Source organism: Meleagris gallopavo, chromosome 3 (genome assembly GCF_000146605.3).
Source record: "Meleagris gallopavo isolate NT-WF06-2002-E0010 breed Aviagen turkey brand Nicholas breeding stock chromosome 3, Turkey_5.1, whole genome shotgun sequence".
NCBI lineage: Eukaryota > Metazoa > Chordata > Aves > Galliformes > Phasianidae > Meleagris > Meleagris gallopavo.
Window position 1 is genome coordinate 76,798,797 of NC_015013.2, and position 16,289 is coordinate 76,815,085.

Below are 16,289 nucleotides of genomic sequence, written 5' to 3' on the forward strand. Positions count from 1 at the left end.
GCATTTAGCTGAACTAGTGGGAAATCTAAAGTAAACTTGAAAGCATAACGTCTAACTGCATTATATCTTCTTTATAGATTTTGTATGTTCCTGACCCAGACTACATATCTAGTGTGGACAGCTCCCCCTCTCTAAGCCCTATAAGTCCCCTATCACCTACATCTTCAGAAGCAGAGTTTGACAAGGCTACAGTAAATGTAGGTATACCCGTTATTGAAAGTAACTTTTCCCTTACAAGATGAATGTTATAAATGTTATGCTTTCTTCTTAAAGAAGATTATTCATTTTGGGGAGAAAGTACTTCATAACACCTGGAGTTGAAAGCAAAATAGTAAATGCAAGATTTGATTGTCTTAAATGAGTTTTCTATGTGAAAACTGGCTTGTATTCAAGTCATTAGTAATACATTACTATCTTTGCAGATTGATATCTTAAGTGTTGATTCCTGTTGCATTTGTGTTACCTTTGAGATCTAGATAAATATTTTTATCTAACTTCAAATACTGATACGTTTTGTAGCAATGAGGCATTTTAACTACATCTTCTTGTCATTGTAAGGTTCTACCCTTGCCATCCTAGCCATCATCATTCCCCCCTTAGTAGTGGCTGAAGAGTTTTCCTTAGGCTTCATTAAGGAAAATGAAGTAAAACATCTATTTCAGTAAAGGGCTGATTATTAAGTGTTGATTATAGCCAGCTTTTACTTAATAGTGTTGTCTGTGTTTATAGACTTCCCTGTACTTAAAATTGTATAACTCTGAAAGTTGCTCTATAATTAAGCTTAAATGTAGTTTTCGTCTTTGAGTTAGCTTTGTGAAAGCATGTCTTTTCAGGATCACTATTTTGCTATTAAAATAATCTCCTGGGGAGAACTCAAACCAGAAATACGCAGAGAAGATATGACTCTGATACTGTAATATATGCAATTCTGACCTTATTCAGCTGTTTCCTAACATATCAGTACTAATCTCTTCCCAGTTATTATCTTTTATTTCAAATAACAAGATATCTTGGTTGTGTGTAGTCAAGCTGTCAAATGCCTACTCCAGAAAGCAAACTGGAGGTGTTGTAGCTCAGTAAGTAGACTAGATTAGTCTATTTTCTTCTGTATAATGTCTCAGAATGACTTAAGATGCTAGTATAGGCCTACCTATGTAGAATCGAGAGAGAGGGAGAGGGAGAGAAGCTACTCAAAAGAAAAAAATTGTCACACTTAAAGAAATTGGAGCTCTTTCAACAATGTAGTAGATATGCTGTGTCAGAAAAAATACTTTTTTGGGGGGGGTCTGGTGGAGTAGTTTGTATATGCTTGCTTGCATATAATAGGTATGGGGACAAAGTAGTGTAGCAGTAGCTCTAATTTTTTTCCAACTGCCTTGTACATATAATCAGTAAAAACAGATAAAAGCTTGAAATCATAGAAGAAACAAAATGGATTAAAAAACTTTTGAAGCTTAAATTCTTTTAGGTAGTGGATTATTTTGCCTAGTGTGGACAGTTGAATGTTGGCAACGTCTTGAGAGTTCACTTTCACTTGATTCATTCTTCAGTTACAGAACCTTTGTATGTATCCTTGCATATCAGACAAACATCCTTTTAAATGCTTCAGGAAAAATCAAACGATATGGTAATAAATGTTTATGGACAGCACTGTTTCTAATGTTTCTCAAAGCCTGTTTAAGGGAAGTGAAAGTGTTTAGATGACTTCTTTCAAACACAAATGAAGAAGGACAGAAATCACTTGTACTTTTCAGTGTGGATTATGTGTGGCTTTTTTTTGTTGGTGACTTTTTTTTATCAGCAGTGTAAGTGATGGTTGCTTTCAATTTGAAGATAAGGCTGGAGGGTTTGGTTCTTTGATAGCACTTGTTTTCCATGCTTTTTCCCCTCTACTGATAAGTATGCCAGGAAGAGCAATGTTAGCATACATCCTTTTGTGCTCTGTAGCAATGTCTGTCATTATTGACTCTCCCCTAGTTCTGACTCAGAACTTGCAAATTAACTTGAAAAGTGATTAAACTTAAAAATGATTTGCAATTCTGCCTGTGTAATGTAATGAGATCTTTATTTACTGTGATCATGGATTACTAGAAATTGAATGAGACATCTGTATTTTCCAAAGCAGAGGTTCAGAAGTTGGTTACGGTAGGATTGAGCTTTTTGCTTCAGTATCTATTTCATCAAACAATAGTTTTGCAGTATCGTATGAATGAATACAAACCAGCAAACCCTGTTTTTTTTCTTACAAAGCTGTATTTAAGCTAAGACTTCAGTATGTATTTCAGTAAGGTTAACATCAGTCTTCGTGTAATAACTTGGCTTAGGCTAAGTCTTTCTTATGCTGTTAGTGTTTTGTTGATTTGTTTGTTTTTTCTGGTTTTCTTCTGAAGGATTTCACTTGGCAATCTGATGTACAAATTAAAAAGCTTATTGGATCCTCTTAATATTCAACTTGCCATCATTCAGAGCCCCCCAGATGTCTTTCTGCAATGCTGCTCTCCAGCCTATCCTCCCCCAGTACATTTATTCAAGGTTGCCCAGCCCCAGCTGCAGAATCCAGCACATGCCATTTTTTAAAAGTCATACAGTTGGTGATTACCCAGTGCTCTAGTTTGTCAAGATCTCTCTGCAGACCCTCTCTACTGTCTGAGGAATCAAGAGCTTCTCCCAGTGCAGTGATGTATACAAAGTTACTTAGTATATCCTTGAGTCCTGTATCCAAGTCATTGATGAAGGTGTTAAAGAAAACTGGTCCTAAAATGGAGCCTTGCAGTACCCCACTAGTGACTGGCTCTTGACACTATTCCAGAGCAGGGAAGGTGGGACCTAGTGTCCTGGTAGAGAAGGCGTTCAATAATGCCTTCTTGTGGCAATGAAGGCTAATCACATTCCGGGTAAAAGATGAGAGTAATGCCAAATAGTTTAGGAAAAGGATTATTTCCTGTCAGAGGAGCTTCTAAAGCTGCAGTTGCAGTGCCGTGTTCACTTCTTTCACTTTCAGTACAAGACAAAGATTGATATGCTGGAGAGAACCCAGTGGAGGGTTGTCAGGTCATGCATTTCATGATGTAATACCATGCTTGTCTGCAGAAGCTGTTGGTTGGGTTTTTTTTTGTTTGTTTAAGAATGGGGAAGAAAATGCTGATGGGTAGCCTGATTACTGTGTTGTATTACCAAATATAGAGAGGCTACAGGGAGGAAAACAACCTGATATCTTCAGAGGTTCATAGTGAAATGATGGGCAGCAACACGTATAGAATGTTGCACAGGAGGTTCTGGTTAAATAATAGGAAAATGTTTTTGCAGTGAGATTGGTTAAGTTTTAGAACAGGTTTCTAGGCAAGACAATGAAATCTCCAACCTTGTAGACTTAACTCAACTGGAAAAGTCATAAGCAACTTGATCTAGTGTAGACTTAAGCTTAATGTCAACCAGAGTTTCTAATAGCTGACCTTGGGAGACCTTTAAACATAAAATAGTATATGATGTGATAACGGATACCAGAAGACACATAACAGGGCTTTTGTTTGTTAAAACTGGAAAATAGTACTTTCTGCTAACTACCTGTCATTCATGGTTTTGCATGTGAAAGTGTATCAAGTGATCTCCTTACACGAGTTCATATTTTATTTGTTCCTAGATTGATTCTGAATACCACTGTGCACTGGCATTTCTTCCCATGGGCTAGTAAACCTATACTTTACTATACTTTATTTATACTCTGATAAAAGTATTCCTATGAACTACAGTGGTTTTGGAATTCTATTTTTACCTTTTTATTAATGTCAAAGAAGAACAATAAACGCAACAAAAGATCCCCTAGTAATGAAAAGTCAGGCTGCAAAATTCTCCTTTTGCATTCCTTTTTAGGATCCAGATGGAGTCCAACGGAAAGAGTCAGTTGTTTCACCAGCACATCCGTGTGTTCGCACTGCAAGAGTGGTATCATCTACCTCTGAAGAGGAGGAAGCGTTTACAGAAAAGTTCCTGAAAATTAACTGCAAGTACATCACCAATGGCAAGGTATTTCACATTCATGTTTTACACTTACTGTATGGAATGTAAGAAAAAAATACTCTTGAAGTATAAATATAGGGTAAGACTGTCTTTGATAGATAGATCAGCTTATGTATATGTACATTTTTGTTACTGTTTCCTTCATATTCCCAGACCACTTATTTCTTAAATGCAGTTATGGTGTAGTTGACCTGGCAAACTTCCCATAGTCATACTGTTGAGTATCTTCTTTGTGCTGAGGGATGGGAAAGCTATTTGTTCTTTGTTAGTATCTCTTTTTCTTCATGATGGAGAAGAATATGCCTTCAACTGTCAGAAAATATGGAGTTAGGTAGCTTCATTTCTGTTTTCTGAAAACAGACCAGTGAGAGCAGATTGAATCTCTGATTCTGTGAGCACTTCCATAGCAGATACATTATGGTAGAAATATGTATTTTTTTTTAATTTGTTTTAGTGCTTTGTCCTTGCAGAAATCTCTTAAAGGTATTGCATTTAACTTCCATGCAGCTCATAGGTGCAAGCTTCTAGGAACTGAGATTGTCAACAGTCAGAAGGCCTGGAATGCTTTTGAGGGTGGGGAAGAAAGGTATTGCTTTCTCACTCCTCAGTAAGAAGGACTCACTAGCCATTTTAATCCTGAGAAAAACATGCTTTCACTCAGGCTGAATTAGTGCGGAGTACTTGTATTACTTTCTTGTTCCCACAGAGGTTGGTTCTACAAATATACCTACTTACTTCTCTTCCTTGGAAATAGATTTGCAAATGAGTAACTCTAATACTAAACAGACCTAAGGAGAAGCTCCTAAAGCTTCATTTTATTTTTGCTGATGGGAAGTGTTTTTATGTCTAGATGTGAAGCCTTTTGGCAGTACATAAGTTCTAGCAAAAACCCTGTATTAGAAGTAAGCACTGGAAAAACTTTATTATTCTACTTTTTTTGTTTGTTCTGCAGTTAGTTAGCTTTACTCTGTATTCTTCCCCTAGGTGACTTCTTTAGCCTATGTGAATTGGAGAGTGGAGAATGAATGCTGAGCTGTTGGAAGTTTGAGTTCTAGACTTCAGAAATTCTGCATGCAACTTAGCATTTGTCACACAGCTAGAACATTTTCAGGTGTCTTGTCCCCTCTCCTCCATTTATTTCCTGACTACGCAGGATGAACAAATCTAGAGATGGTTTTCTGGAGAAAGCTCAAAATTAATCCTCTGCTGCCCATCTAAATGATTTTGACTCTCATTGTTAATAATATTTCATAGAACACAGATGTGAGGTGTTGTTATCAGTCAGACTGATGTTCTTTAAACTAAAATCTAGTGAAAGGCTCTTTGTTTATTTCACTTATATGAGAGAGTTCATGTTAAGACAAAGCTGTCTTATTTCCCTTTCAAGGACTGTTCTGTATCTAGTGTAATTAGTCACACCTGTGACTCTCTGGATATGGAACACAAGAATTCCTTGGGGTATCACAGTTGGAACCAGAAAGAATTTGCCCTGCTACAGTTGTCCTAACAATAGAAATCTAGTTATGGCCACTGTTAGATAAAGGGTATTGGACGCATCTAGAAATCGGGTGGTATGAATATGCCACGTCATAGTCAGAAAATAAATCTGTGTAGAGTAACAGATGTGCTGCAGGGTTGCACTTCAGCTTACTGTTTGATGTAGATAGGCATGCCCGTTATAGTGGCCACTCTGCTTGCTTCTTCCACAAGACTGACATTGTGAGGTTAAAATTTCTTCAGTATCTGTGTTGAAGAAAAATACTCTTCTATGGTTTTTGGTTTTTTGCACTGCTCACTGAAAGAGGAAAAAGATATCTTCAGCAGTCCACTTGATTAAAAGTGAAACTGAGAGGAGAGCTTTAAAATTCATTGCTCTTTACTCTGCTATTGTACTTGCTTTGTTTTGAAAAGTAGTAAATGAAAGAGAATTAGCAATATTAAAAAACTTAAAGCTCTGACAAGCTGAGTACATAAAGAAGAAACCCAGTGTTTGTGAAGTGAAAAGGAAAATAGTGACTAGATTTGAAACTTCTACAAGATACAAAGATAATTAAGAACAAAATGAAATGGCTGTCTTCATCCTTCATGAATTGTGCATTAGGTTTTGTTCTACAGTGTATGTCCAAAAAAAAAAAATAATTTAAAGACAACTTCTACTCAAAATTGTGTAAAAGAAATTCTCTTGTATCTTCATAAGTGTGCTTTACTGAACTGTCTGATCTTAATATTTGGGCTCAACCCAATACAATTAAGTTTCCTCCAATCCTCCCTTACCATGATTGTTCAGAACCTGTGTCTCAGATATTGTATAGAACTTTAATTCCCCACTTTCTGGGGGCCTAAGAAAATTTAATGGAAAGAAGATAAAGTAATTCAGAATTGAATATTTATGTACAAGTGCAGTTTAATTCACTTTAATATGCAGACTTTTTTTTACCTGGATTGTATTTTCTAGGCTGTCTTTAAGACTAAGAAGTACTGTTTTTAACAACCTAGTGTGTGCAGGTGATTTTCAGTAATGAAATGTCTGAACTCCTCTTGAGACAGTTAAACTTCACTGGAACATGAATTCATGTCACATCTTAAGAATCTTTCCTACATACAAGAGACTTCAATTCTACAAGTGGTATTCTTGAGTCTTGTTCAGACACCAGATTTCATGTCACTGTGTCATGTTGAAATACATAATAGCTATGTGCAGACTCTATTTTACTTCAGTTCAATTTGATACCGTTTTCTTCAACTAATTTGGAATATGATCAAAGAAAGCAAGCTACTGATTGCTTGGTGGAGGATGTCCTTTTAAAAAAAAAAGTTTCCTTGGTCTCTATTGACAGTTGAACTGTTTATAGCTTTTCTTCACTTTCTTTGCTTTTTTTATCTGCAGGACAGAAAACTAGGAGATAAGAGTAAGTTACGGCAGTATAGAGGAGTTCTGTAGGAGCTCAGTGTGCCAATCACTTCCAGTCTTTTTGTTTATGTCCTTGCTCTAATGTGCTGTTTCAGCTATGTCATTGGTATAAATAATTATTTAAAGATACTGTGAAGTCTTGTATAAGTAAAATACTGCCAAAGAGCTGTTCTTAAGAAGTTTGGTGAATACTTGGATGCCCTTTAAGGGGTCTGTATGACAAGCATATGACCACAAAAGAAAAGCTGGGTTGCCATCTCATTTTGTTGTTATGAGGAAGGGAGAGCATAAAGAATTTTCTGTGTAAGTGAGCCTCTGTTCTATTCTTCAGTCTGAAGAATGTATCAGTGCTGAAAATATTTTCAGCAGCTCAGCCAGAGGGAACTTGTTTCCAAAAGCAAGGAAGCAAGAAGATTATATGACGAACAATCGTGAGGTTATCAGCTCTCCTTTATTATCTCAAAAACACTGAGGAATTTAAATTGTCAGAATGAAGACAGAAAAGGGCAGTAGGCTGTTGGCTTTATCCTAGCATCAGTGTTGTTATCTGTTTCTTCACACTTAAGAGAATAGGTGTAACACTTGTTATAGGCATAAATCTGTGCATAACTGGAGAAGTCACTTCAGACCTGATTTCAAATAAGCTTTTCTCTTCAGGAAAGACAAATTATTTCTCTTCCAGTCATAGAAATTGCTAAATAATAACAATATTGGCATGTTTGAAGGGGGGGGAAAAAAAGTTTGGAACCAAGCAAAATGTTGTTTATCTAGGAGTCAAGTAAACTTGACCTTGGTACCTGGGTTAGCGTTCAGTGATCCTTGGTAATAAAAGTGATTGAAGTATTTGTGATGTTTTTATCAATTACTGTATTTCCAACCCATAAATTTCAGACAGCTATTATTTTCTAGAGAAATGCACGCTGATAGGTTCATTTAGTAACTGTGGACTGTATCAAGTAACTTTGTGAGCCAGAAACGTTGAACTGCTGTGCCTCCTGTTGTCTTTAAAACAGGTAACAATGAAATATCATCTTTTGTTTAGCAGATATTAAAAAAGCCAGTGTTTTCAAGATACCTGTACAAACTTCCAACTGCTTTCAGTCATTTCAAATGCTTGTTTGGCATCTTACTCAGTTTTTTTTCTTGATTGGCATGACATTTAAATTGCAGTAGACTATCAGATTAATTTATACACTGAGTAATATAGTGGTATCTAGTATATACGCGTTGGTCTTACTGATTTCTTCTAAAACCATCATGAGCAAGTTTTTCATCTGCTACCTGAATGTTTGGATCAGAGGCAGGCTTTGGAATGTTCCATACATGTTAAGGACAACTGCCTGGTGTCCTAGCTCTGAGTGTGCTAGGAAGCTTCCTCTTAGAAGGTCTTCTAAACTTGTTTTCCTACTGTAGTTGTTACACTTACTTGCATGCAGAAGACAAGGCGTCTACTGTTCCTCTGTGTCTGATTGGTATGAAGAAACTGGATAAGTACCTTGTGGTGTTTAGTCATGTTCAAGTTAGTCCCAGAGATAGGAGTATGCATATGCATTTTTAAATTCTGGATGTTTTCTTGTATTTTTAGGATGCAAACAAACCATGCCAGTAGTAGTTGGGGAGGGTGTGAGAGATTTTATTAACTGCTGAAACTAAGTTGACAGCAAGCTAAATGAAATTAGGAGAAGACATGAGTAATCAGTTTCATACACATTTCATATCTAATGTTCGGATGAATCAATTTAAAATTGTTTAGCTGTTTGCTTAGGTTTTTGGATCCTCTCATCATCTTGACCGAAATTGCTATTAAGAAATGCTTACATAATCTTGTTCAGATCATGGAGTTAATCTTGACCTTTGCTTTTACTAAGGGTGAGGAAAGACTTTAATGTCATAATCAATCTATTTGATAAGTTATTTATTAAATTAGAAATACAAGCATATAAAAAAAAAAAAAACACACCACCTCTCTGTCATGATATGCTGATTCATATGCTTAGCTGTAGTGGAGACTTCTAGTTTACTTTGTCTTTCTTCAAACTACTTTTAGAACTGTCAGCGAAACTAATTCTGTGTGTGCAGGCTTTCAAATACTTAAATGATACAAACGAAGGTATTCCTCTGAAACGGTAACAGCTCTAAAAATAGCATTTAATACCTGTTCAAAAGTCTGTGTCCAGTAGTTTCCTTCTGCTTTGATCTGTCCAAATAAAGGTTGGATGGTCTCCATAGTGTTTCAAAACACTGGGATTGTCAGTACATCAAAAACAGGTCATGTGATGGCACAGATGTAGATCAGACCTTATTTTAAGACATTATTAAAAAAAAAAAGATTAAAAAAAAAATTGTATTATTTCATTAAATACCACAAATGAATTGAAAGCGATGTTGCTTTTTGCTTTGTTTGCATAACTTACGGAGACCATGTTTGTTTAAAAAAGCAGTTGTTCTTCTGAGTAAACTCAGTGGTTTTTGTAGTCATGGTAACTTTTTTTTTTTCAGGCCATGGTGGATATAACAAATTAAAACTTTCAGTTGACAATTATCCTTTTGGGAGTTCCTTTTTGCACCTTGAAATTATATTTCTAGAATATACTATGTTTGGAAAGCTTGGGAAGAAATACTAGTGACAATGTCAGTGTCTTAAAATCTTGAAATTATGCAAATATGTTCTGCTGACTTGGTCCTTAGCGTATGCTTTGTGCTTGAACAAAGTCACACGTGTAAAACCTGACCAGGCGCTGAATGATGTTTCAAAAGACTTCTTGGTAGACGCTTGAGCTGCTTTTGAGTCTGTTTCATTTTTTCCATAAATGATATCGTTGGACAACATTGTTGGATTTAATACTTCTTTTGGCTCACTTCTTAGGGGTCTATAATTTTCTGCTTACTGTATGACATCTTAGTTTTTCTGCTGTGAAGATCATCAGCCATCTCAGTGCTGGAAATCAGTTAATGTGAATAGAAATGAATGTAGTTCTAACTGAAGCTGTGCTGATATGTGTTCTTATAACAAAACTACAAACCAGCAGTCATCTCCCAATCTAATATGCACTGTTTGTGGTCATTGTGAATGATTTATCAGTGAACAAGATATTTGCTTAATTCTTGATAGATCTCAATTGTATCTGAAGCAAGTCTCCTGTGATTGTTGCTCAAAAAAATTGAATTTGTGAAGTTCTTAGGGTCCAAGTTCTTCAAAGAATTGTTATTATCCTGCTAATGGTTTCATTTTCCCTTGGTTCACAGTTAAAGATAAAACTTCACTACTCTGGCTTAATGAGCTTCCTTAGTGAGCAACTGTGGTGTTAGTGGTGGTGGGTATTTCTAACTTGTATGGGGAGTTCAGCTGTTGTGTCAATTAGCTTCATGTCTACGTTCTATGAGGAATGTACTTCTCGTAGTATGAGTATTAACTGTAAGACAATGCAGGACATGAATATAAGTAGGTTTTAATATAACTTGTGATAAATTCATCCAAAACTGCATCTTAGTTCAACTGCATCTTATAAACAACAACAAAAAAAACCTACTTTGTGGAATGGAACTAGATTTGAAAATATTAAATCTATTTGTCCAATCAATTGACAGGTCAGTTAAGTTGGACTGAGTTGTATCAGATACTGCTGTCACCTTTGAGTGAGAAAGCAGAGAAATGACTGCTTATGAGACTTTGTTCAATATATTAAAAAAAACCAATAGATAAGATTTAGATTTTTTTAGGGGTGAAAAATGCTTGAAGCTTCGTAGGTGGGGGGGGGGTAATAGCTTAAAGCCCTGTAGCTTTCTTAGAAATGTGTGTATTTATCTTGGATGAGCTGCCTAGCATATTCAGTAAGTTGCAAGCAATTTCAGCACTATTGAACAGTTCTTAGGAACAAATGAACAAATAAGAGCAAAATCTGTTGACTTTTTTCAAAAGTCATTAATTTGTATACCCGGAGAAATAACTATTTCCAGATAATGCAAGAAAACTTTATAAACTCTTTAAGTAAAAACATGAAGTGCTTTTTAAAAAAAAAAGTCCTCTGGGGAAAAAAAAAAAAGAGAATAAGCTGAAATATGAAGGATAAAATTTACCACTTCTTTTCCTTCTCGTTTTAGGGTACAGTCAATGGTGTGCTGCTAGTGACGCCAAATAATATAATGTTTGATCCTCATAAAATGGACCCTCTTGTCCAAGAGAATGGCTGTGAAGAGTATGGCATCATGTGTCCCATGGAAGAAGTGATGTCAGCTGCTTTGTATAAGGAAATCACGGACAGCAAAATTAAGGATTCATTAAGCATGTAAGATAGAATAGTATAATAAATGAGCTTTGAGTAAAATGAACTGTATCCTTATGGCTGACCATACAAAGCTAGCACACAAACACATTTTCTTTTGTTTTCCTTAAGAACATTGAAGATGGGCTTGAAGAGACCTTGGGGAAATCTTGATTTGTCCTCAGTTCTCACACTCGCTATACTGTCAGGGCTGCTCTGAAAGTAATGCCTTCTATTTTGTTATGTTATGTAGCCATGTCAGAAGTAGCAGATGTTTGTGGAATGGCAGTAGAGGTTGAATCTTCCCTCGAATATCCCACTATGTGCTGTTGCCGTGTGACAGATAGCAGCATAGGGGCAGTCTTGTCAATGGTGTCTGATGTGGAAGTGTGAATGGAATAAAAGTTTGCCATTTAATTCCTCCATGGAAAAAATTGCACTCATTGACATTAAGTAATGCTTTCTGAGCATTTATGTAAACCAGAGAGTGGATGTGAGTGCTCTGAGATGGTGCGTGATATGCTTCAACTGTTGCAATGTTGGGTCACCTGCTGGTGTTGAATTTTGCAAGTGTGGTATTTAGGCTGTTTTTACTCGTGGCTGGTGAAAATGCATAGCTAGTGATGGTGACTGTTGAAAGATAAAGTTATGTAGCTAAAAGTTTTCTCTATCAAATAGTGCTGTTGTGTTCTTTGTATATGTAATTTCCATGGAAATGGGAGGCATGACTTTTGGAGCAATCTACACATATAGAGTCTCTTCTACATAGATGGGTTTTAAGTTCCTCTGATGGTGGGAACAATGGCAAGAGGTACCACAGCACTTCTACCATTTCCAATTTAATTTAATAATTTTAAAACTGATGCAAAGAGTAGAAAAGCTCAACCTAAACAGCTTTAGATATAAATTTTTGTGTAGCACTTTCTACTTTTCTAAGTAGCATTCCACATCTTCTCACTCTAAGTATCTAGAAGATCAGTTTTCTAAGGCTGGTGTTCTTATGGCATATTTTTTTCTTTTTGGCTAGAGAAAAACTGCATGTTCACCTTTGTGATCTAGAATTGTTTGAAGTGAACAAGATGAATTTTGATTGAGCCTTCATTGCATGTGTTTGTTGTAGGCGTTCAAAGCTCTCTTTGAACAGCAGTATAAAAACATCTTTTTCTTTTTTTACCTAGTTCTTATATACCTAGTATTTAGATTTTCCTCAGAAATAGTATAAATTGTAATATTAAAACATCTGTAAAAAATGATGAAAAAAAATCATGGCACATTTACATGCCTATAAAGCACAACTGTGCAGGCTGCTTAATCATCTAACTACAGGCAAGTGTACAAAATTGTGTGTATATATATATATATGTATGAGAGAATAAAGCTATTTGCTTGACATAACTATTAAAAACGCAACAATCTGCAATAAAGGGATGGTAGCTTAATTATACTGGGGTTTAAAGATACTGAGATCTAAGGTATAAAGCTACTAAATTTTGAAAAATGACTTTTCTAATGGAGTTCTTCTCCATTTGAAGGTAGGTTAAGCACACTTTTTGATGATCTTAAGTGCTCTGATGTCTAGAAGAAATAACTTGTATGGTTTTGTTTTTTTTTTTTTTCCAAAGCATGGCCTCAGCAGAGACGTACTAACAGGCTGGTCTTTCGACATGGCCTTGTTTGCTCATTTCTGGGAGTTTTATTTTCCAGATTGCACTTAAAAATGGTTCATCTTAGTGCCTAGTTTCATTAACATATAGTGCAGGTAATGAAATTAAGATACAAATAACTTTTTTAATCTAGCTATTTGGATTATAAGATTGCAGTTGCAAAACAAGTCTTTTTTCCCCAGCCTATTTAGTTTCTTAATGACTTAAATTTGATTGATGACTTTACCTTATATACATTGCAGGTTTTTGGCTTCTATAGTACGTGTGTTTTCTGTTTTGTTTTGCCTCTAATATAAATGCATGTGAAATGAGAAAACATGCTTGATAAGTCATGTTTCATTTGTAGTCTTATATGTTTATCATTCTGACAACTTTATAAACTATTAAATAGGAAGCTAATTTAGCACTTTTTCACTTGCAGCTCTTCTGTACCTTAAATTCATGAAAATCTGAGACATATCTGTAAAGTTTTGGGAAAATAAAATTCAAATTTCTGATTTATAGCTATAGTTAGTTCTGACAAGACCTTTAATGTCAATATTTGAGCTAGCACAGTCTTAATATCAACATTGAACATTGAGTAAGAGAACTAAAAGTTCAGTTGAGATGTGAAGTGGAACTATAGTTTTTCAGAATGGGGGAGATTGGTGGCCCTGCCTGTGGCGGGGGGTTGGAGCTTGATGATCCTTGAGGTCTACCCAACCATTCTGTGATTCTTAAGTGTTTGAGACTTATGGGAGATCTAATGTGCTTCATAGCAAGGGATCTGCATTTTAGATCTCAAGTCAAAAATATGCTTAAAGATGACAAATTATTTATGAAGGTTGTATACTGCTAAAACTTTGACAGCTTTTTTTGATGAATTCTGGTGTAGATAAAGTTGAGCAAGTTCACAGCCTACTAGTACTTATCATTTTCTAAAATGTAGATTTCTAGTTGACTTATTTCTGAAGGTAATTTTGAATAGGATAATTTCCCTCATGGGAAATAAATTCTTATATATGTGCTTTTGTCTTTCTCTTTGTCAACACCTGATTTCTGTTATTCAGAATGTTGAGTTGCAGCAACTAGTTCAGGATTTATTTTGCCTAACAGTGATAATCTGAGTTAGATACCTGATTTTAGCTTGGTGGCCTTCCAGTGCTTTGAAGGAAGCTTATAAACAGGAGGGGGAACGGCTGTTTATGAGGCGGATAGTGAAAGGACAAGGGTGAATGCTCTTAAACTGACATGGGGGAGGTTTAAGTTAGATATTAGGGGGAAGTTTTTCACACAGAGAGTGGTGACACACTGGAACAGGTTGCCCAAGGAGGCTGTGGATGCCCCATCCCTGGAAGCATTCAAGGCCAGGCTGGATGTTGCTTTGGGCAGTCTGGTGGTTGACCCTGCGCATAGCAGGAGAGTTGAACTCTGTGATCATTCTGGTCCTTTTCAATCAGGCAATTCTGTGATTGGTGAGCATACTAATCACTGTTTATTTTCTAGAGGCAGAATGGTAAGATCTTGATAAAACACACCATGATGGTTCCTCTTGTTTTGTGTTGACTAGTTGAGGCAAGGTTAGACCAAATGTCTTCTGCATTGTCTTATCAGGGAGCTAGGTCTGAAGTTGATGCTAAGTGGAACAGGTTTTCACAGATACATTTTTGATAGCTAAACTTTTAAAGATTGTGGAGGATATCTACTTTTAGAGATGAGGGTTGTGTGGGCTTTGTCAACCCCTTCTGCCACCCTCCATTTCTTTTGTTTTACACTTTAAGAATCTCACGTGAATTCTCTGGTTTCAAAAGATCTTCTCTTTGCAAAAGTAATGTGAAATTTGGAAGTAGCATCTATGTCGTACTGTCAAAAGGTCTGCCATAAGATTACTATTAAACATTATGCAAGCATACTTACACATGTTTCTTACTGCTGTTGTTTGCTGGATTAAGGGGTGAGGAACATGGGATTGATTAATTTTTTTTATACTAAAATATGTATTTTTTTAATATTTAGTAAAACTTGGTAAAGGAAAAAAGCTTGACATAAAAGGCACCTGCTATCGTAATGTCCTTGTTTGCTCAACAGAGATGTAGAACAGCTGTCTGTGAGGGAACTTTGCCATTCCAAGAAAGCTGCAAAAAGCAATACAGAAGAAATGAATTCCAGGATTCGGGATACAGGCAATGACAGCGCTAGCACTGCTCCAAGGAGTACAGAGGAGTCTCTTTCAGAAGATGTGTTCACAGAGTCAGAACTCTCTCCAATACGTGAGGAACTTGTTTCTTCAGATGAGCTTCGACAAGACAAGTCTTCGGGAGCATCATCAGAGTCTGTCCAAACAGTAAACCAAACTAGTGCAGAATGTTTAACAACCGTTTTGGACTCGAAAGAAGCTGGCAGTGACTTAAAATCCAATGTTGAAATGGTTGTGAATGTTAAACAGTTAGATACCCACAGCGTAGGTTCAGAAGGTGCAGAGATGTCTGTAAAGGGTGGACAAGAATCTAGTGAAAGCATGGAGAACACCTTTCAGCAGTCTTTGCAAGGATCGCATGTTAGTGAAGAATGTGACAAAGAGACACCAGTGGGCAAAGATCAAGACTCCACGCTAGGAAAAGAGTCAGAATTAGAGAGTAAAATGAGAGAGGAATGTCCACATTGTGAAGGTACCACAGACTCTCAAAAGTTAGAGCCAACTAGGAAGGGAAACACAGAGCAAGCTCAAGACTCTGAGGCAGAAGTTGAGGAACTTCGCAAACTCTGGAAGTCCCATACTATGCAACAAACCAAACAACAAAGAGAAAATATGCAGCAGGATTCACAAAAAGATATTAGTCAGAAAACTGTGACTTCAGGAGATGGGCAATCAGAAGGTGAGCCAGTATTTATGGATACAGTGTTAGCCTTCATAGGTGCTCTTGAGAATTGGCTTTATTTTCCACTCTGTGGAACACATCCCCATATATTGCTTATTTTTCACCAGTGTGCAAATATATCTAGTCCATTCTTACATAAATCAGTGGAAAGATATTATTTAGGAAACTGAAAACATGGGTACTTTACTGACCCTTTTCCTTACCAATGCTGTTTTTATTTAAATTGGTATCATTTTTGTAGGGAAAATTTCAACAAACAGATGCAGTTAGATCTATGATAATTAGGTCGCTATAGAGCTCAGAATCAAAAATGTTCATTAGTAGTCACCTAACTTTTGCTTAAATTTTGGACTTGGTGTATCTGTGTATGAGTGAATTTTAAGGAGTGACTTTAAACTCACTTATGTCTTGTATACCTTGTTAAGTTTTATGTTTTGAGCAGCAAAACACTGGAGGTTTAACGTAGCACAGAGGCTTAAATTGGTTTTAGAAGATTCACTAATATTTTGTATTACATTCATGCTGACAAGATCAAGGCTGAACACAGGAAAAACATTTCTCAAAGCAAATAGGAGCA

General features: G+C 36.2%; 1 protein-coding gene across 3 annotated transcripts in view; it reads left to right on the forward strand.

Moving 5' to 3' along the window:
- LOC100538883 (oxidation resistance protein 1) overlaps positions 1–16,289 on the forward strand; it is a 49,195-nt gene that overhangs the window by 7,672 nt on the left and 25,234 nt on the right. For 2 of the 3 annotated variants that reach the window (XM_019614207.2, XM_010709217.3), the window contains exons 3-6: positions 78–197; positions 3,871–4,023; positions 11,030–11,214; positions 14,922–15,709. In XM_019614207.2, coding sequence (XP_019469752.1) covers positions 78–197; positions 3,871–4,023; positions 11,030–11,214; positions 14,922–15,709 — 1,246 coding nt within the window. The remainder of the gene's footprint in view (positions 1–77; positions 198–3,870; positions 4,024–11,029; positions 11,215–14,921; positions 15,710–16,289) is intronic. The other variant, XM_010709218.3, reaches the window with a different exon arrangement.